General features: G+C 40.1%; 4 gene segments (V, D, J or C); all 4 read right to left on the reverse strand.

Annotated features, from left to right (window-relative positions):
• Positions 1–3,265: 3,265 nt before the first annotated feature.
• LOC114115808 (T cell receptor alpha variable 14/delta variable 4-like) lies at positions 3,266–4,088 on the reverse strand. The segment is given in 2 exon segments: positions 3,266–3,693; positions 3,859–4,088. Coding segments are annotated over 2 exon segments (369 nt in total).
• A 2,473-nt stretch (positions 4,089–6,561) lies between these two features.
• Positions 6,562–7,487, reverse strand: LOC114115809 (T cell receptor alpha variable 13-1-like). The segment is given in 2 exon segments: positions 6,562–7,191; positions 7,357–7,487. Coding segments are annotated over 2 exon segments (474 nt in total).
• Positions 7,488–11,771: 4,284 nt separating this feature from the next.
• LOC121820027 (T cell receptor alpha variable 22-like) lies at positions 11,772–12,535 on the reverse strand. The segment is given in 2 exon segments: positions 11,772–12,172; positions 12,372–12,535. Coding segments are annotated over 2 exon segments (453 nt in total).
• Positions 12,536–21,632: 9,097 nt separating this feature from the next.
• LOC114115812 (T cell receptor alpha variable 13-1-like) lies at positions 21,633–22,314 on the reverse strand. The segment is given in 2 exon segments: positions 21,633–22,004; positions 22,173–22,314. Coding segments are annotated over 2 exon segments (387 nt in total).
• Between the last annotated feature and the right edge of the window lie 712 nt (positions 22,315–23,026).

Here is a 23,026-nt window from a genome sequence, read left to right on the forward strand (position 1 = left end):
TAAATTTGTTTCCTATATCTGTGACTCTACTTCCGTTTTGGAAATAGGTTCATTTGTACCATTTTTTAAGATTCCACATATAAGTAATATATGATATTTGTCTTTGTTTGCCTTCACTCAGTATGACAATCTCTAGGTCCATCCATGTTGCTGCAACTGGCATTATTTCATTGTTTTTATGGCTGAGTAATGTTGCATTGTCTATGTGTACCACATCTTCTTTATCCATTCTTTCCATAGACATATAGGTTGCTTCCATGCCCTTGGTATTGTAAATAGTGCTGCAGTGAACATTAGGGTACATGTATTTTTTCAAATTATGGTTTTCTCCAGATTTATGCCCAGGAGTGGAATTGCTGGGTCATATGGTAGCGCTCTTTTTCGTTTTTTAAGGAACTTCCATACTGTTCTCTATAGTGGCTATACCAATTTACATTTCCACCAACAGTGTAAGAGGGTTCCCTTTTCTTCTTTTCTCCACACCTTCTCCAGCATTTATTGCTTGTAGATTCTTTAATGATGGCCATTCTGATCAGTGTGAGTAAAAGTGACAGTCACTCAGTCGTGTCCAACTCTTCATGACCCCATGGACTATACAGTCCACAGAATTCTCTAGGCCAGAATACTGGATTAGGTAGCCTTTCCCTTCTCCAGGGGATCTTCCCAACCCAGGGATCAAACCCAGGTTTCCCACATTGCAAGCAGATTTTTAACCAGCTGAGCCACCAAGGAAGCCCAAGATTTTTTACCAACTGAGCTACCAGGGAAGCCCAAAGATCAGTGTGAAGTGATGTCTCATTGTAGTTTTGATTTGCATTTGTCTAATAATTAGTGGCATTGAGCATCTTTTTTTTTAATTTAAATTTATTTATTTTAATTCGAGGCTAATTACAATATCGTACTGGTTTTGCCATACATCAACATGAATCCACCACGTGTGTACACGTGTTCCCAATCCTGAACCCCCCATCCCTCCTCCCTCCCTATACCATCTCTCTGGGTCATCCCAGGGCACCAGCCTCAAGCATCCTGTATCCTGCATCGAACCTGGACTGGCGACTCGTTTCTTATATGATATTATACATGTTTCAATGCCATTCTCCCAAATCATCCCCCTGCTCCCTCTCCCACAGAGTCCAAAAGACTCTTCTAAACATCTGTGTCTCTTTTGCTGTTTTGCATACATTTCATGCGCCTTTTGGTCACCTGTACATGTTCTTTGGAGAAATGTCTACTGGATCATCCCCTCATTTTTATTTTGAGTTGCTTGGGTTTTATTTTATTTTATTTTTTAATTTATATGGAGCTGCATGAGCTGTTTGTATATTTTGGAGACTAATCCTTTGTCAGTTCAGCAGCAAATATTTTCTCTCATTCTGTGGATTTTCTTTCTGTTTTGTTTATGATTTCCTTTGCTATGCAAAAGCTTTTAAGTTTAGTTTATTTTTGTTTTTATTTTCATTACTCTAGGAGGTAGACCAAGAAAAGATTCTGTTGTGATTTATGTCAGAGAGTGTTCTGCCTATGTTATCCTCTAAGAGTTTTATAGCATATAGTCTTACATTTAGGCCTTTAATCCATTTTGAGTTTATTTTTGTGTATGATGTTAGAGAGTGTTCTGATTCCATTCTTTTACATTTAGCTGTCCAGTTTTTCCAGCTTCACTTATTGTAAAGAATGTAAGACATTTCTTTTAAGATTTCTACTCTACACAATTGCTTTCCAAATACAAATATAAGAGGCAGCTACTATACAAGATCACTTAGCAACCATCCATTACCATTCAACTTTTAAAACACTGAGAAAAATGAGAATCAAGGTAGAAGGAAGAAATTGGGGAGAAGGAATATTTGGGATTGTGTAACAGTGATTGAAAGAGAGGGCCTAGAGGGGCACAAAATCAGCCACATGATGGCAAAAATGCTTTTGGAGAAGTGTGCAGAGAAAGGTAAGACCAGAGACAGAACATAATTCATACAGTACTTCGCAAAATGTCCTTCTAAGAGCCACTCATTATTGATCTGTTTGTGGATGAGACTGAAGAGAGGCAGGAAAGACTTACATTATGAAAATTAAGCCATTCAGTGATAGAGGTGTTAATAAGAAGCAATGACTATTAGCACAAAGTAGGCACCTTAGAATGTAAATAAGGGTACTCTTAACTCAGCTAACAAAACTAAAATGAATGGATTTATTAAATGGTGTGAAACAACACGATATTCAAAAGAAGGAAAATCACACAGAGATTTCACGACAAAACAACACCTGTAATATAACATAGTCAATTAATATTTAATGAATTGCTAAGAAAATTAAATATATAGTCTTGTTTAGGCTTCAGAGACAAAGCAGAACAGGCCTCTGACCTTGCTTCTAACCTGCCTGGACACTGCCCTGACTGTGAGTTGACTGTGAGTAACTGCCTGCTCTGAGTGCAAGACTTCCAGCACCATGGACAAGATGGGGTAGGAATCTTGAGATTGTTGAGCTTCTAGAGGGATCCCCCAGCCTTAGCAACACTCCAAGTTTTATGTGACTATACGAACAGCATTAACATGAAACCGGAGCTGCAATTTGGTCACAGATTGATGATGATATCAGTTTGCAACTGCCCTGGGATTGTAAATGGGAGCCCTGAACTGCAATCTTTGAAGTCTCACCCACGGAAAGGACTGTTTTCATAACTGGGACTCCAGATGTGCTGTGACCTGGGACTTCCCAGTGCTGAAAACTCTCAAGTCTGTATATTGACCTCCATCCAAGTCTGGATGTTGGTCAAAACCCAATTTGGTGATGTATCATCTGCTCTTTCTATTTCTATTTTCTTTTAATGTTAGTGTGTTTAATGCTAATATGTTGAAATTAAGCTAGATAATTCTCCAATAAACATCTATATTATTTATTTGTATATAACAAGTGGCTTATTTTGTTAACAAATCCTTTGAACCTGAAACAAAAGTGAAAACTTTTGGTAAAACACAAATAAATTGAAATGAAAATCCAACAATTTATACATATTTTTACTGATTTGTAATTCAGACATTTCTGAATTCCCTTAGTCAATTCTTCTAGGTCATACTAATCACTACATGGCAAGGATTTTATGTGGCTAATTTTTGTCCACAATACATAATTTTACATTTTTAATAAATAAATAATTTAAACCTAAATTTTAGGGATAAGGATTTTTTTTTTATGGATGATAGCTCTGAATATGGCCCCTGAACCTAGAGAACTATTTTCTTAGAATGAGTATCTTCTCTCTAACCCTATGCCTGTGCAACCCTAATCACTTCCTGTCTTTGCTGGCAACTCCCTGCCCTGGTCCCCACAGCAGGTGGAGCAGGGCCCTGGGTTTTGGTGCAGGCCCCTCCTACACACGTCTCACTGTGGGCTCACTCAGTGCACAGAAATACACTGCAGAGTCCTCCAGCTGTGAAGCTGAGATGACAAGTGTGATAGATTTTCTTGCTTTCTGGAAGTTCAATGAGTAGCGACCTTCTGTGGCATTTTGCTGGTTATAAGAATCCCGATGAATAAGGAGAATCATCCCCCCACTGCTGGGCTGCTTGAACCAGAATAAACTGTAACGTGACTCACTAGTGTCATACTTGCAGTCCAAGGTCACAGCTTCCTTCTCCTGCACTAATACTTGTGGTTGGTCTTGAGTTACCTTCTGGGCAATAATGGATCCTAAAGGAAAAAAATAGAATCTGAACTTTAGGAATAAGTGGTATGGAATAAAGAAATCCTATCTTAGACCCTACTACCTCTTCTTCCCAGGGTTCCCATAAGACTGCCTGTTCCCCTAGTCCTTAGGTCACAGAGGAGGCACAATCCCATCAGGACCATCCTTACCTAAACACAGTGAAGCCACGACCACCTTCAGAAGGCTGGAGAGAAGCATGTTTCAGCTCTTCCACTGGATGGAAAATATCTTCTTCTTCAAGGGTGTGCAAGGTGAGATGAGCCTGATAGGGTGAGGGAAGAGTTGCTGGGTATGTGCTGCTGCTGCCCCACAACAGGAAACAGGGGTTTCCTGGAGCAGCAAGTTGATGTGGCTCATGTCAACTTCTCTATGGACCAGGTGAGTGTCTCACTCACCCCAAACTTCCTTTTACATTAACCAGCTCTTCAGCTGATACCAATTACATCTGAAAATAAACACCAGTCAAATTTGATATTGAAAGGAAGAGTGATCATTTGACTAACTATTGTATTCAGCTGTTGCATCTATGATGTAACTTGTTTTAAGATACTGCATGTAATGGATTATGGAAACAACATAAGATGTAACGATCATTTATCCTCATACCTACATATGCTTTCTATCACTTAAGATAGAAATAAATTGCTTTAAGAAAAGAAGAAAAATCTGTTTGTGATAATTGCTGAAACTTTCTCAACCTACATATCAATAGAGCAATCACTATAATTCTTCACCACAACATCTGTTCAGTTGCCTAACTTGGGACCTAATAGTAGGAGAAAAGATAATCTCCCTTTGCAGAAGGCTAGAATGAATCTCGCAGACATGGAGTCCTGTCACAATGGTCCCTTTCTCTTCTCTATTTGTTCTGACAGCCCAGGTCTCTTCAGGGAAGGCAAACAGATGCTAGATTTTGGTCATCGGGTTATCAAACCTTTGAATTTATATTGTTCCCATTAATTCAGTTGGAACCTTCTCAGTCAGGTGTGACTCTTTGCGACCCCAGACCTGCCAGGCTCCTCTGTCCATGGCATTCTCCAGGCAAGAATACTGCAGTGGGTAGCCATTCCCTCCTCCAGTGGATCTTTCCAACCCCAGGACTGAACCCAGGTCTCCAGCAAGGTAGGCAGATTCTTGACCACCTGAGCCACCAGGGAAGCCCAAAAGAGCCACAAAGAGCCTCTATATTCTGTGCACCTAGTTCTAAGGGAATATACCACAAGAGACCTCCATAAGACAGCTGATCATAAGACCACTACTGATTATGATATTTGTGTAAGAATGTAAAAGGAAAGTCATGCCTAAGGATATTACTAAACAACATGGTGTCAACTACAAACTGGCACTTGCCAAGAGTGTTTGCCAGCCACTGAACAACAGCGAGGGCATCTGTCTTCTGCCTCTACAGAGACTGAGCCCTGCGCTGCTGCAGCTGCTGACCTTCAACACCCGCTGAGGGGAACGCAGGGTGGAGAGTGAGGCACTCTGTGCTCCAGGGAAACTGGGGAAACAGGTCTTTACATGGTTAGATATTTTCAGGAGCCGATTTCATGATCCCAATCCTTGCATTTCTTCATATCTAGAAAAGTGCTAAACCCCTTCATGGTGACATCAGCTCCTGTGACTAGCAGAAAATCTTTTGTAAAGTGAGCACTTGATTGCGTTGAATTCTCCCTTCACTGAAATCTTGTATGTTGAGTTTCCCCCACTACCTCTTTGGAGCAGTCTCTCAGAGCTCTCTGAGCTTCAGTCTCCCCAGCTGCAGTCCTCATTTTGCCCCAAGTAAAACTTACTTCACAACTCTCACATTGTGCATCTTTTTAGTCGACAATGGCAAACAGCAAAGAGCTGTTACCTACAATAGCCTACCCCTTAAAGTTGAACGGAACTTATCTTCTTATCTCAAAGTAATCGCAGCCTCAGCTGAACTGGTTGAAGTTTTTTCAGATCCTGCCCTGAATCTCCATTAAATCTGATGGTACCACACATAGCACAAACTGTTCTCCAACCGAAAACCCCCAACCTTTTTTCACCAATCAGTTGACTAATTTAAAATATTACTCAGGTTATTCAACTTTGTTACCCTTCTCAGTGAAAGGTTCTCCTGATAGTACCTCTGCTATTCAAAATGCCTTCATGTCCAGGACAGATTTTTTTAACACCCTCATACCAAATGTGAATTAATGTGTTTTAAAATAATCTTATCTTAAATATTGAAAAGAAACAATACCAGGCTGTCTATGCAATAACTATTCTAAACTCCTTTTTAAACCAATCATTAGCAAAAATGAAATTAGCAAAGTAGCTGAACTTGTGGATCTATCTTGGATACATTAAATTGCAAACAGTATACATACAGTGGTAGTTATAGGTTTTTAACACAGTTCACATATCATGTATGCCTGTTAAAGTGAAAGTGAAAGTCGCTCATCATGTCTGACTCTTGGTGACCCCATGGACTATACAGCCTATGGAATTCTCCAGGCCACAACAGGCCACAGTACTGGAATGGGTAGCCTTTCCCTTCTCCAGGGGATCTTCTCAACCCAGGGATTGAACCAGGGTCTCCTGCATGGCAGGAGTCACCCTTTCTTATTTCTTTAACAAACATCTACTGATAATCAACTATGTGAATGGTGAATGCTCAATTCAACATATAATAGTAAGTAAAAAACATTATAAGCCTATTCTAACAATCATTTATTAAAAAGGTAAGCTGAATATTCACAATATTAAGTGATTGCCGAATTATCAATATCATATTTATTGGATATCACACATTTCTCTATAATTGTCATGCAATGTATAATCAGAAAACTAATAAATGTTGTTTTCAAAGCACAATGTTAAAAAAAAAAAAAACCCATTCATAGTAAGGACTGTGAATTGCTCCCAAGAGGTTATTTATAGAAAAGGAGTCTGAGTGCCAAATGTAAAGGCAATCTCACAATTTCGACACAAAACAGTGCTAACTCCCTTCAAGAATTCAGTAAGCAGCAAGTATGCATAAAACGTGTCACACTTTCTGGGTCATCTTGAACCTAACCTTCTATTCTGGGCTTCTCTAACACATCAGTTTCCACTTGCAGACAAACAGTATGACAAATGCTGCTTTGACGGTTGCAGCAAAGGAAGGGGGCTGCCCCAGGCACAAGTGTGAGTGCAGGGGGCGGGCGCCTGGGGAGCATGTGTCCTTGCTGCACAGAGGTAGACAGCCGAGTCTCCAGGCTGGATGGTTGCGATGTGCAGGGAGAGATGGTTGGCGGTCTTATTCAATAAAACAGTCAGTCTCTGGTCTTTTTTTCCACCCATATTTGAACGAATAGCTACAAGGAGCTGGGGACCTTTCCCAGGTTCTTGCTTATACCAAGGGAAGTAGGCTGAAGCTGTGTCTGTATAAGTGCAGGTGATAACAGAGCTGTTTCCCTCCTGGACACTCAGGGTGGAAGGACTCTGCTCCACCTTGTTCCCAAGGCTGACACCTATGGAGAAAGTAGAAGTCAGAGAAAGGAGAAGGGTTCTCAGATTAAGTTTCACAATTTACTTTCCCTTTTCTACAATAACTAGAAGAAACCTGAATAAAGTCAGTCTCGGGGTCTAACGAATATCTACTAATACACTCTGTTTCCCTTAAACCCTCAACTCACAGTCCAGCTGTAGCCATAAGAACATGATTAAAGCTCCAATGGGTGTCTTCATTGTTTTTCCCATTTAGGATCAATTGTGGACCTGCAGTCTCCAACCAGGAGACCTGCTTCTGTTACCAAGTGTCCCTTCTTTTCTCTAGTGGTTTCTTTCATTGTCTACCCAGCCAATAAGAAAAAGGCTCTGCTTCTGCCCCAAGCCTACCTATCCATTCCGAACCCACTCACATGAATCTTCCACATGTTCTGATCAGCAGAGGTGCACCAAAATCTGGTGGTGACATCTCTAACTACTGAACTCTGGTTAAATGTCCTTTTCATGGCTGTGCCTATGAGGGACATGCATAAAAACAGTAAAGGTCAAACAAATTATGTCTCAGATTGATGTAATCTCAATTCAGTTCAGTTCAGTCACTCAGTCATGTCCAACTCTTTGTGACCCCAAGAACCACAGCATGCCAGGCCTCTCTGTCCATCACCAACTGCCAGAGTCCACCCAAACCCATGTCCATCGAGTCAGTGATGCCATCCAGCCATCTCATCTTCTGTCATCCCCTTCTCCTCCTGCCCTCAATCTTTCCCAGAATCAGGGGCTTTTCAAATGAGTCAGCTCTTCGCATCAAGTGGCCAAAGTATTGGAGTTTCAGCTTCAACATCAGTCCTTCCAATGAACACCCAGGATTGATCTCCTTTAGGATGGACTGATTGGATCTCCTTGCAGTCCAAGTGACTCTCAAGAGTCTTCTCCAACACCATAGTTCAAAAGCATCAATTCTTCAGCACTCATGCACAGTAAGAATGTAGATATAGAGAATTTGAGTGTTTATAAGCTGAAAAGAGGTAGATGCTGTTGCTCTTTATTCAATGATAGGCCTGATATATAGTTTTTAAATTATGAAAACACCATGATTCACTCTCCTAAACAAACAAACAAACCAAAAACCATGAAACTGTTAAGTTCATGAAACTATCAAGTTCAGCCAATATACCATTTTCATTTGCCTGTTATGAAGGAAAACTTTCTCTAAAAGGAAACTGTATGCCAAAGATCAGAGTAACAGAGAGAAGATCATTTGACACTTCAACTGCCTGTTATCTCAGACTGTCTCCTCTAAGCTGGTTTTAAGTGGCCCCTTGCTTTCTCAGAGAATTGACAGTAGAATCAGTTGAAATGTATCCTAAAATGCAATTACTAAACAGTAGAAATCTAAGTATTGCAGTTTGCATTAGACAGCTTTTCTCTGCTCAGCAACGAGGGTCTGGAAGAAGGAGATAGGAAAAGAATAAGGGGGAGGTGAGAGTATCCAGTTTATCCTCTACTTTCTACTGCTAGCTCATTTGATCTATTTTTTGATTATATAATTGTTCTTTCTGTCATCTTGGATGTAGTTCCTGTTTTGTAAAATGAGGTTGAACTAAACCCTGTCTAAGGGCTCATCTAGCTTTAAATTCTTTTATACTATTTAGCAGAACAAATCTTTATTGAGGTCTACTTATATACAATGTAAGGTGATGAGAAAGAGTGGGGAGAAACCCCTTGCACTCTGGAACCCCCAACACTATTTTCTCATCCCATGCAGTCTTTGGGGGCTGCAGTGGCCACTAATTAACCCTAGGGCCTTCCTTGGAATGAATCCCTATCTGTGATTTCATTTCTCCTATAAGATCAAGGAGAATATAAATCCATAGTAAAATGGCATAAAATGGGGCGTGGCTCACTGAATGTAAGCATCATCACAGACAGTGAGGTCAAAGGGGCTTTGTGACCGAAATGGCAAGATGTTCTTTTGGTGACTCATTCTATGAGTCTTATTTCATCCTGTAGGAATAAAAGAAAAAACATCGGCATGACTGGAGGACCTGGAGCAAGTAGATGAGTTGCCTACAGGTAAAGCAAGAGGCTCTTTCTAAAGCAACCAAATTGCTTTCTGGCTTCTGCCTTTCTCCTTGCAAATGTACGTGGGGATCACCTATATCATTTTTAGAACCAGTGCAAAATGAAAATTTAGAATCTTCTTTACAAGAAGCTGGATATTGTTTTTCCTTTGGCTTCATCCCTTCATTCTTTCTGGAGTTATTTCTCCACTGATCTCCAGTAGCATATTGGGCACCTACTGACCTGGGGAGTTCCTCTTTCAGTATCCTATCATTTTGCCTTTTCATACTGTTCATGGGGTTCTGAAGGCAAGAATACTGAAGTGGGTTGCCATTCCCTTCTCCAGTGGACCACATTCTGTCATCCTCTTGATGAAAGTGAAAGTGGAGAGTGAAAAAGTTGTCTTAAAGCTCAACATTCAGAAAATGAAGATCATGGCATTCGGTCCCATCACTTCATGGGAAATAGATAGGGGAACAGTGGAAACAGTGTCAGACTTTAGTTTTGGGGGGCTCCAAAATCAATGCAGATGGTGATTACAGCCATGAAATTACAAGACGCTTACTCCTTGGAAGAAAAGTTATGACCATCCTAGATAATATATTCAAAAGCAGAGACATTACTTTGCTGACTAAGGTCCACCTAGTCAAGGCTATGGTTTTTCCTGTGGTCATGTATGGATGTGAGGGCTGGACTGTGAAGAAGGCTGAACGGCAAAGAATCGATGCTTTTGAAATGTGGTGTTGGAGAAGACTCTTGAGAGTCCCTTGGGCTGCAAGGAGATCCAACCAGCCCATTCTGAAGGAGATCAACCCTGGGATTTCTTTGGAAGGAATGATGCTAAAGCTGAAACTCCAGTACTTTGGCCACTTCATGAGAAGAGTTGACTTATTGGAAAAGAGTCTGATGCTGGGAGGGATTGGGGGCAGGAGGGGAAGGGGATGACAGAGGATGAGATGGCTGGATGGCTTCACAGACTCGATGGACGTGAGTCTGAGTGAACTCCAGGAGTTGGTGATGGACAGGGAGGCCTGGCGTGCTGCGATTCATGGGTTGCAATGAGTCGGACACAACTGAGTGACTGAACTGAACTGAACTTACAGGATGCTGAGTAAAGTTTCATTAGGTAATGTTTCTAGAGGGCTTTCCTGGTGGCACAAATGGTAAAGAATTTGCCTGCAATGCGGGAGACCTGAGTTCCATCCCTGGGTCCATCCCTGGGTCCGATCCCTGCGTTAGGAAGATCCCTTGGAGTAGGAAATGGCAACCTACTCCAGTATTCTTGCCTGGGGAATTCCGTGGAAAGAGGAGCCTGGCAGGCTACAGTCCATGGGGTCACAGAGTAGGACAGGATGGAGCAACTAACACTTTCACTTTCAACGTTTCTAGTGGCACCATTTTTCTAAAATGCTTTAACTCTTCATACAAATTAGTTTCATGTATCTGAATCTAACTTTTTGAGACTTTTGATCATTTTAGGTTCACAGAAAAATTGAAGAGAAGATGGAGAGGTTTCCAATATACCTCCCACTCCCACACTTGCATAACCTCTCTTCTTATCAACTTCCACATGAGACTGGTCTATTTCTCAAAACTGACGAGCCCATATTAACACATTATAATCGCCCAAAGTCTATAGTCTACCAGGATTCACTCTCGGTGTTGTACATTCTATGGGTTTACACAAATGTATAGTGGCATGTGTTCATCATTATAGTATCACAGAGAGTAGTTTCACTCCTGAAAATCCTTTGTGCTCTGCCCATTCATCCTTCCGCTCCCCTCAATCCGTGCAATCACTGGTGTTCACTCCCTTTGTAATTTTGCCTTTCCCAGAGGGTCCCATGGTTGGAATCATATAGCAGGCAGCCTTTTAGACTGGCTTCTTTCACTTAGCTTCATGCATTTAAGTGTCCTCTGTATTTTTATGTCTTGACAGCCCATTTCTTTCTAACACTGAGTAATATTCCATTGTTTGGATACACCACAATTTACTTATCCACCCTCTTGTTGAAGGACATCTTGGTTAGTCCCAAATTTGGTAATTATGAATAAAGTGCTCTAAACTCCCGTGCTTTCTCTTAGCTTGTGGCAGCTGCCGTCAGTGTGTGGTGCTCCTTGGCTTTCAGACACATCACTCCATTCTCTGCCTTGTCTTCACATAAAAAATTATTTTTCTCATATTTGTTATTACCAGGACTCAAAAATCTGAATACAAACTTTAAAAACACTACACACATTTAATTCCCTTTTCACTCTGAAGGAACACACAAGTGCAGGTAACCAAAAAATTGATTCATCTCTTTCTATTTGTTGATCACTGTATATTTTTCCAAGCATTTTCCATCAAAGAAATTTATATGTGGCTTATATTTTATCTGTCAGGAGCAGTAGATTGTTTCAACAGGACATTGAATATTGGCATCTACAGCAGTTATGACAATGGCTCCATATTAGAGCTTTGTATCCACGAGAGATTTCTGGGAAGAAGAAGGGAAAAAAAAAAAAAAAAGTGAAATGACAGTCCTAAAGGATCTGATCTTCAGATGAATCTGGAAACCCACAGAGGTAACAAGAGTACTTGGATGGTGTAGTAGTGTGGAGGGCTGGGGCTGAGGCAGCTGCAGTTTGGGTACAGGCTGCAGATCACCTGGGAGCACTGTGCCTCCACCGCACAGAGGTAGGTGGCTGCGTCTTCCAGCTGGGAGGCTGTGATGTGTAGGGTACTATACTGCTCCTTAGAATTCACTGTGGAACTCAGCCTTTCATTCTGCTTCGTCCCTGAAGCTATGAAAAACAGCCTGGTGAGGCTGCCTCCAGGATTCTGCTGGAACCACTGCACACTGTTCACTGTGTCAGAAGAATTGCACCACAGAGTAGAGTTGGCTCCCTCTTGGAGGCTCAAGATTGAAGGACTCTGCTCCACCTTCACTCCCCTCACCCCTGCTTGGAAAGAGAGAGAAGCAAACACGAATGATGTCACTGAGGAGTCATGGATGGGGTTTCCAGACCAGGAAACTATCTCAGGAAACACCTGAGGATGTAGGACCCTCTAGGAGCTCCAGGTCAGCTCTCCTCCCCTCCCTCCCACTGACAGCTGTGGACACTCCCCAGTTCCCTATCTGGGATGACCCCAACTCACAGCAAATCTGGACCCAGAGAAACCCCAGCAGGGCTCCCCATATCCTCTTCATGATCCCTTGTCCAGTTACTGAGCTGCTTTCGCCCCTGCTCTGAAGAATATAGAGTCTTGGGCCAGAGAAATTTTGTTCTTACTGTCAGTACGTTCCACCAGAATCACTGAGTACCAATCACATCTGAGGTGAGGCAACTCACTTAACAGGAAACTCCACCCACAGTGGCCTAGTGAGACTGCAGTAAGGTCAGCAATTTCTCCAAAATTGAGGTTTGGGGAGACAGTGCAGAGAGGTAAAAGCAATATTTCCAATATGTGAAGTCGTAAAGATTTTTTTTTCTTAAAAGACTATATGTAAGAGAAGATTGTGGGATAGTGTGTGAGGAAAGGTAGATGATATTTCTAGAATTGTCATGATGGATTACGTAGGACCTTGAGGAATTATAGGGAAGGATGACCCATTTTTCAAATTGCATAGTTTGGCAGAGATTTTGATAATTCGGTTATATGAAAATTCTGGTCAAGGAAAACTATCTGATACATGCATTGTTTATTGCAGAAGTAAATACAACTTCTTGAAATCATTTAGAAACCAAGATATATAGTCGTCCTCTGCACAGAAATGATTCCAATAAGAATTTGGTTGTTGAAAAACAGGACATGTGTATAATGTTCACTCTGCCTTAATTTCCACCTCTCCCTTCCTACTGTCCAACTCTTGGACACCCTGTTGACCTACATTTGATTCTGATCTGGCCATACTTTTTTGCTCAAATTCAATATTGTCTTTCTCCTTTGCTTCTATTTTTGTTCCTTATTTTTTCCTCTTTTTATTCTTGTTCTCTCTACTCTCGAGAAATATATGAAAAAGTAGGAGGTCTGGGGTATTGGAATAATTTCTGGGTCAGTGCGTTTGGGGAATTCAGTCATAAAAATTTTTTAAGTGAATAAAGGTAATGCAGATGTTTTCTGTTGAGCTTCCATGCTCTCAGAGCTCAGTAGCATCCCTATTTCTCTACCTCTGCTCAGAAAATCATCCTCACCATGGATTTACAGAGGTAAGGGCTACAGCTTTCCAAACCTTATATAGGATAACAAAGCTGAAATCTGAGATGAACTTTACACAAACACTCTTCCCCTCTCCCCACCTTTGCTATATAATTTGACAGTTTCCCAGGCTCTCTGGGCTCCTCTCTTAACTGTTCCTGTTCCATCTTTGGAATCATCAGAAAAGGTCTTCATGTCTTGTAAAGCCTACAGTGCCCCCTAGTGGACCGAAACCATCAACAAAGACCCCTTCAGACCAACAACTGCAGCATCATAAATCCCCAGTCCCATTCACTGCATGCTTTCTGATGAAGAAAGCAGTCGGGGAAAAAAAAAAAAAAAAGTCACTGCCTAGATTGAATGGAAACTGAAAATAAACTCTTACTCTTAAAATGTCATTTCATGGAAATTTATGCCTTAAAAAATTTGATAAATTTCCTCGTGCTTTTTTTTCACTTCTTCAGTTCAAAATAAATCCTTATTTATAGAAGTTGTGCTGTAAATATGGTAATTTATTAAAAAGAACAAAATTTTGCCATTTTCAGCAACAGGGGTGGACTTGGAGGGCATTATGCTAAGTGAAATATGTCCGAGAAAGACAAATGCTGTATGATACCATTTGTGTATAGAATCTGACAAACACAATAAACTAGTGTTATTGCTTAAACGATAAAGCAGACTCACAGAGAACAAGCTGGTGGTCATTAGTGGGGGCAGGGCCAGTAGAGGGCTGTGGGTGTGGGAGATGCAAGCAATGGGGTACAAGGTCGGCTTAGGGATGTACTGTTACAACACAGAGAATATAGCCAACATTTTGTAATAACTGTAAATGGAAACTAACCTTTAAAACTGTTACACAGCCATTGTTTGGCTACAGTCCACAGGGTCACAGAGAACCAGACAGGACTGCCGCGCCTGAGCACACACACACACGAGTGAGAGAAGCCAGTGTGAGAAGGCTGCACCATCTGATTCCACCTACATGACATTCTGGATGGAGCAGAGCTATGGAGACAGCAGAGAGACCAGTGTTTGCAGGGGTATAGGGAAGAAGGGAAAAAATTTACAGACACTTTTAAGAAAAGAAAGCCCAACCAATGAGTAAAAGTCAGAAAGTTTAATAGTAAAGCTTAACAAACTTGGGTAGCTCAGCTGGTAAAGAATCTGCCTGCAATGCAGGAAACCCCAGTTTGATTCCTCAGTCGGGAAGTTCCCCTCTAGAAGGGACAGGCTACCCGCTCCAGTATTACTGGTCTTCCCTGGTGGCTTATACAGTAAAGAATTTACCTGACCTGGGTTCGATTCCTGGGTTGGGAAGATCCCCTGGAGAAGGAAATGGCAGCCCACTCCAGGATTCTTGCTTGGAGAATCCCATGAACAGAGGAGCCATGGACAGAGGAGTCCACAGGGTTGCGAAGAGTCGGCACAGCTGAAGGGACCAAGCACAGCCCAGCACATACAAAGTTTGGGGGAATTCTTTGTGTTGTTCTCAGTTCATTAAAGACTAACTTCCACTTTTATGCTGAGTTTAGAAAGTCATCATTGCTTGTCATAAAGAATTGTGGAGAGCACGGCTATTCTTTGTTCACAAGTGACCTCATTCAGGCCTCCTGTTTCAGTGCTCCCCAAAACCCTCAACACTCACACATATGCACTTATGGGGCAACACCGTCTTTCTCAGTTACTCAGACATGATCGGTGCCTTGTCTTCTCAGCCTCTGCACAGGTGTTCAACGCACACTGTGACGCTCCTCACACGAGGTCGAGGTTCCTTCTTCAACTATTCTACAAGTCTCCGTTCTTCCTTACACTTCCCATCCTCTGAAATTGTTGACAGCACTCTGCGCTGCTAACTCCTTTTCGGTCCTCTGTATTTTCAGGGGTATATCCATTCTAATTTATTTGCTATCTTTTAAACAGAGTTTCAGGGGGATAAAGAGATGAGTGTGCATAAAATCCTTTCCTCTCTTTCCACTGTTCCATCATGTATGAGATTCTGTTCCTCCTCCTTCATCCCTTCTTTCTCTATTAAGAATGATAACTTGTGGGGGCTGTGGCTCTCCTGTCACCTCTCATGCCATGCTCTGTCGGGAAGACACTGTGCAGACCACACCTCAGCTGGCGCACTTTGGTTCTGTGAAAGTATAGTGAGGCCTAGTAACACCCACCCGGGTGACCTGGAACAGCTTGTGGAAGCAGCAGAACATGCAACACACCACTCAATCCTTAGGGGAAGTATAATTAATTCAAGTAGCTGAACTTGTGCATCTCTCTTGGGCAAGTCAATTTACAAAAAATATTATATTCAGTGTTGGTCGGTAGGTTTTGAATGCAGTTCATAGCTTTCAAATACAATGGAGACAAAGAGATTTCCTAACTCCCTGGCTTTTCTTAGTCTTGGCATATGTCTTGTGTACTCCAATTAAAATGAACACTAAATACATGAATTATTTGATGTCATCATGCGATGCAAAGAAATTTTGTCATAAAGACAAAGTCTCTCAGCATGAAAGACTGCAGAGTATGGGGAAAAAATGATCGAGCAGATCATCACATTAAACGTAACTTTCTAAGTAAAGTCCTTATGCAAGAACCTCTTCTAGAACATAAAGGCAAATCCATGGAAAGGCTCAAAAATTCCATCTTAGGTTCAGAATGCCAGACCCTGATTTTGTAAGGAATGACTAAGAATGATTGATTTGTTGGATCCATGAGGACACAATATATCAAAGCCAAGACAGCTGTCTGGTGAAACCAAATGATCTCCATTGAACTCCTACTCAAATCTTGAGATATGGCATTAGGGAAATATTAGCTGCAACATTGTAAAAATTATTGTGGGAAAACTTTTCTAGACTGGTAGATATTGGGGTCAGCTCATGCATTTCTTGGAAGCCATAAAACTCCATAAAATTTGTAAAAGTCAAATATGAACTAGAATACTATACCAAGGAAATATTTGGGTATTTCTAAAAGAAACTTAAACAATTTCACATCTCCATGGGTTATGAGTATGTACTAGTAACAGTATTTTTATTCTTCACATGGGTCGAAGCAATCTTTTGATAAACCACAGCACTCACTATAATTAAAAATGAACTTGGTGCTGTGTTTACTACCTGTGTCATTTCAAATTGTATCTCTATAAGGAAGCAGTTTCTCTGAGATAGTTATATAAAGTTTTGCCCTCACTCAGACATTTTGCTACTCTTATTGTCCCTCTATGTTCTGAAGATGTGGAAAGAACAAATAGAATATTAGAACGAAATGAATTACAGTATCAGACAACCTTGAACTGCTATGGCCTAATACATTATTAATTAGTCTTGGCCCCCATGGCCCTGCTTCCTTCTCTCACAAAATCATACGTTGTCTCACTTCCAGCTGGTCCCTGATATGCCCAGGTAATTCACAAGGGCCCAAATGACACATATTCCAATCCTTCACCAACTGAACTAAATAAATAAACCCATTATAATCAGTCCTTTCATGACAGGCACAGGTTGATTTCCTAGCCTTTCATTTAATGTTTTTCATGACAACCTGGATGACTGAGTACTGGCAAAATACCCAGAGAAAAACTGCCATTGAACTTGCGGAAATGACTTTAACATGTTCTATTTGTTATCAATTCAGCAGGTAAAGTACAGGAAATTGATCCTTCATCGCATGTGTACCAACTACTATAACATCATGCATCCCTAATTGACAAGAATTGTAAAGTTATTTACATTAGAGATATTAAACCAAGGTTCTCCAGAGAATGGTCCGAAGCAGATAATCCACAGAAGATGGGGTTGACCCAAGATCCTTGAAACAAATATACGACTGCCTAAGGTGGATATCTCCATGCAAGACCACTAGAGAATTCTCTAAGATATCTGGAACCACTGTTTGTCACACTACCTTTTCTGTTCTTCTATTTTTCATCTTTTTAGTGGTACTTGCCCACTTTAACATTAGTGTGTTATATATTTATGATTTCCCCTACTTTATGATTTTCTCCTACCAATAAAATAACTTACTAACATATTGGCTTCACTTGAAGCAGTAACCATCCTAATGCTATAATTTGGTTCAACAAGCCCATTGATTGTGCAACAATGTTAAAGAATTGTTGGAGATGTTATTTAGTTTCAACTCCTGTAAACACCAAGTAATAAACATACCCTAATTAGTACTGCTAAAGTGAAGTTTGACCAATAACATTTGTCTTAAAAATATTAGAAAAATTCATAATGGAGTTGGTACAGTTAGCTTTGCATGAAGAATACCTCTTAACTTGATTATGAGTTGGTCCAACACTCCAATGAACCTGATCATTATCTGTTGCCATAATGTTTCTTTTGTAAAAATACAAATAAAATTTTAAAGGAATTCAAACACTTTAAATGATGAGTTATTTATGTAAAATAACTTAAAATTTCAAAACAATTGGGTTAAAAAATAGTGAGAGTGGTGGCAGTGAAAGCGATCATACATGCCTAGTACCATATGCTCCACCTCACAAAGATGCAGACTTCTCAAAAGCTTTTTTTATTGTATGACTTTATTCATATGGAGCTTCCCTCATAGCTCAGTTGGTAAAGAATCCTCCTGCAATGCAGGAGACCTCGCTTCAATTCCTGGGTCAAGAAGATCCGCTGGAGAAGGGATAGGCTACCCACCTCAGTATTCTTGGGCTTCCCTTGTGGCTCAGCTAGTAAAGCATCTTCCTGCAATGTGGAAGACCTGGGTTCAATCCCTGGGTTGGGAAGGTCCCCTGGAGAAGGGAAAGTCTACCCACTCCAGTATTCTGGCCTGGAGAGTCAGACACAACTGAGCAACTTTCACTTATTCATATAAAATTTCTGAAAAGAAAAAAATACAAAATCAAGGTTTGCATGGAGTTAATATAGGTCAGGGTGTGATTCACTCCAGTACTCTTGCCTGGAAAATCCCATGGACGGACGAGCCTGGTGGGCTGCAGTCCATGGGGTCGCACAGAATCAGACATGTCTGAAGCGATTTAGCAGCAGCAGCAGCAGCAGGGTGTAATTACAAAATTATACCAAAAAGGAATTTGATTTAAAAACACAACTCTCCCTTTTAACTTACATGAGAGTAAATGTGAACACTAATAACATTTTGAAAAGAAGAATATATTTGTGAGCCTAATCCTCAAATTATATTCTTGAATAAATCACTTTCTATTCTGATTTCCCTCAAACATACAAAATTATATATGCTCCATCATTAGGCTCTAAAGAAAACCCAAGTCACATTTTCAACAAGAAAGTACTCAGAATAGATAGAAAAGACAGTCCAATTTTGCCAGAAATATAGAAAGAAAATTTTAAATATAATTGTGAGAAAAATCTTTCATGAAGCCATTAAAAAGTAGGTGTCAGAGATGAAGATAATGAAACTAAAAGTGCTCATTTCAGGATACAATATTAAGTAAAAAAAAAAAAATCAGAATTCTAATCATACTAGAACTTAAAAAGAGAGTAAATCAAATATTAGCAATAAATTATCTGGATGCAGAATTATAAATTTTACATTTTTGTATTAGACACATTTTCTACATTTAGAATATAATTTTTACAATAAGTGAAAAATAACATACATAATTTTTTAAACACAAGCATTAAGAACCCATCCATAATAAGAATGTACTATTGTTCCCAAGTATTCATTTATAGAAAAATAGTCTGATAGCAAATATAAAGTCATATTTAAAGCGTGAATTTTATTTTTATCTCATCTTTTATTTTACCTTATTTTTCTAAAATTATGGCAACAATGATACCACTTAAACAAGTGAGCTAATTTTTTCAGTTTTATTTATTTATTTTACATTACAATATTGTATTGGTTTTGCCATACATTGACATGAATCCGTGAAAAGTGTACATGTGTTCCCCATCCTGAACCTCCCTCCCATCTCCCTCCCCATCCCATCCCTCTGGGTCATCCCAGTGCACCAGCCCCAGGCACCCTGTATCATGCATCGAACCTGGACTGGCGACTCGTTCACATGTGATAATTTACGTGTTTCAATGCCATTCTCCCATATCATCCCACCCTCACCCGCTCCCACAGAGTCCAAAAGACTGCTCTATTCATCTGTGTCTCTTTTGCTGTCTCGCATACAAGGTTATCGTTACCATCTTTCTAAATTCCATATATATGCAGTAGTATATTGTATTGGTGTTTTTCTTTCTGGCTTACTTCACTCTGTATAATCGGCTCCAGTTTCATCCACCTCATTAGAACTGATTCAAATGTATCCTTTTTAACGGCTGAGTAATACTCCATTGTGTATATATACCTCAGCTTTCTTATCCATTCGTCTGCTGATGGATATCTAGGTTGCTTCCATGTCCTGGCTATTATAAACAGTGCTGCGATGAACACTGAGGTACATGTGTCTCTTTCAATTGTGGTTTCCTTGGTGTGTATTCCCAGCAGTGGGATTGCTAGGTCATATGGCAGTTCTCTTTCCAGCTTTTTAAGGAATCTTCACACTTTTCTCCATAGTGGCTGTACTAGGTTGCATTCCCACCAACAGTGTAAGAGGGTCCCCTTTTCTCCAAACCCTCTCCAGCATTAATTGCTTGTAGACATCTGGATAGCAGCCACTCTGACTGGCGTGAAAGGGTACCTCATTGTGGTTTTGATTTACATTTCTTTGATAATGAGTGATGTTGAACATCTTTTCATGTGTTTGTTAGCCATATGTATGTCTTCTTTGGAGAAATTTCTGTTTGGTTCTTTGGCCCACTTTTTGATTGGGTTGTTTATTTTTCTGGAATTAAGCTGCAGAAATTGCTTGTATATTTTTGAGATTAATTCTTTGTCCATTGCTTCGTTTGCTATTATTTTCTCCCATTCTGAAGGCTGTCTTTTCACCTTGCTTATAGTTTCCTTTGTTGTGCAGAAGCCTTTAATTTTAATTAGGTCCCATTTGTTCATTTTTGCTTTTATTTCCAATATTCTGGGAGGTGGGTCATAGAGGATCCTGCTGTGATTTATGTCAGAGTGTTTTGCCTATGTTTTCCTCTAGGAGTTTTATAGTTTCTGGTCTTATGTTTAGATCCTTAATCCATTTTGAGTTTATTTTTGTATATGGTGTTAGAAAGTGTTCTAGTTTCATTCTTTTACAAGTGGTTAACCAGTTTTCCCAGCACCACTTGTTAAAGAGATTGTCTTGTCTCCATTGTGTATTCTTACCTCCTTTGTTGAAGATAAGGTGTCCATAGGTGCATGGATTTATCTCTGGGCTTTCTATTTTGTTCCATTGATCTCTATTTCTGTCTTTGTGCCAGTACCATACTGTCTTGATGACCATGGCTTTGTAGTAGAGACTGAAGTCAGGCAGGTTGATTCCTCCAGTTCAATTCTTCTTTCTCAAGATTGCTTTGGCTATTCAAAATTTTTTCTGTTTCCATACAAATTGTGAAATTATTTGTTCTAGTTCTCTGAAAAATACCATTGGTAGCTTGATAGGGATTACATTGAATCTATAGATTGCCTTGGGTAGTATCCTCATTTTCACTATATTGATTCTCCCAATCCATGAACACAATGTATTTCTCCATCTATTTGTGTCCTCTTTGATTTCTTTCACCAGTGTTTTATAGTTTTCCATATATAGGTCTTTTGTTTCTTTAGGTATATATATTCTTAAGTATTTTATTCTTTTTGTTGCAATGGTGAATGGAATTGTTTCCCTAATTTCTCTTTCTGTTTTCTCATTATTAGTGTATAGGAATGCAAGGGATTTCTGTGTGTTGATTTTATATCCTGCAACTTTACTATATTCATTGATTAGCTCTAGTAATTTTCTGGTGGAGTCTTTAGGGTTTTCTATGTAGAGGATCATGTCATCTGCAAACAGTGAGAGTTTTACTTTTTCTCTTCTAGTCTAGATTCCTTTTATTTCTTTTTCTGCTCTGATTACTGTAGTCAAAACTTCCAAAACTACGCTAAATAGTAGTGGTGAGAGTAGGCACCCTTGTCTTGTTCCAGACTTTAGGGGAAATGCTTTCAATTTTTCACCATTGAGGATAATGTTTAAAGCCTGAATTTTAAAGTAAAACCTAACTCCCTTCAATAATTCAGTAAGCAGTAGTCATCCAACAGAATGTGTTTTAACACTTTCTGTGTCATTTCAAACCTAATGTTTTTATTCTATCTTTTTCATGCTTGTAAACAAACACTATGACAAATGCTATAACTTGAAGGTTGTGCCAAAGGAAGGGGGTTGCCCCAGTCACAGGTTTGAGTACAGACAGAAGATGCCTGGGAAGCACTGTGTACTTGCTGCACAGAAGTAGACAGCCGAGTCTCCAGCTTCAGTGGCTGCGATGTGCAGGGAGAGACGTTTGGCTGTCTTGTTCAATAAAACAGTCAGTCTCTGGTCTTCCTCTTTGCCCTTATTTGAACGAATAGCTATAAGGAGCTGGGGACCTTTCCCAGGTTCTTGCTTATACCAAGGGAAATACTCTGAGTTACCATCTGTATAAGTGCAGGTGATAACAGAACTGTTTCCCTCCTGGACACTCAGAGTAGAAGGACTCTGCTCCACCTTGTTCCCAAGGCTGACACCTACGGAGAAAGTAGAAGTCAGAGAAAGGAGAAAGGTTGTCAGATTATTTAGCTCTGGAGTTTACTTTCCCTTTTCTACAACAACTAGAAGAAACCTGAATAAAGCCAGTCTTGGCATCTAAAGAATATCTACTAATATACTCTGTTTCCCTTTAACCCTCAACTCACAGTCCAGCTGCAGCCACAAGAATGCGATTAAAGCTCCAATGGGTGTCTTCATTGTTTTTCCCGTTTAGGACCAATTGTGGACCTGCAGTCTCCAGCCAGGAGAGCTGCTACTGTTACCAAGTGATCCCTTCTTTTCTCTAGTGGTTTCTTTCATTGTCTACCCAGCCAATAAGAAAAAGGCTCTGCTTCTGCCCCAAGCCTACCTATCCATTCAGAACCCACTCACATGAACCCTCCACATGTTCTGATCAGCAGAGGTGCACCACCATCTGGTGGTCACATCTCTAACTACGGAACTCTCTGGTTAAATGTCTTTCTTGCACCTGTGCCTATGAGGGACTCTGATGCATAAAAACAGCAAAGATCAAACAAACTATGTTTTAGATTGAAAATTTAAATGCATGGTAAGAATGTAGAGATTAACATTTAAATCTCTGCACAGGACTGAGTCACTGTTAATAAATTGGAAGAAGGTAAATGCTGTTGCCATTTATTCAGGTTTGAAATCAGGAAAGCACCATCATTTACTCCCTCAAACAAAGAAAATTTAAAATCTTCCTTTTCAGCCAAATCTAACATCCCCATTTTTCTGTAATGGAGAAAAAACTTTGTGAAAGGAATATGAAAATCAAAGAGCAGAGAAGATCATTTGATATTTCAAAGATCTGCTAACTCAATCTCTGCCCCTTAAGCTGGTCTTGCCCATGACCTTGGTATCCCCAGAGAATTGACAGTACCATCAGTCAAAATGTGGAAACTTCCTTCAACAAAGAATGTGCTGAGAAACTCCAATGCTTTGGCCACCTGATGGGAGGAGCTGACTCATTTGAAAAGACCCTGATGCTGGGAAAGTT

The sequence above is a fragment of the Ovis aries genome, chromosome 7 (genome assembly GCF_016772045.2).
Source record: "Ovis aries strain OAR_USU_Benz2616 breed Rambouillet chromosome 7, ARS-UI_Ramb_v3.0, whole genome shotgun sequence".
NCBI lineage: Eukaryota > Metazoa > Chordata > Mammalia > Artiodactyla > Bovidae > Ovis > Ovis aries.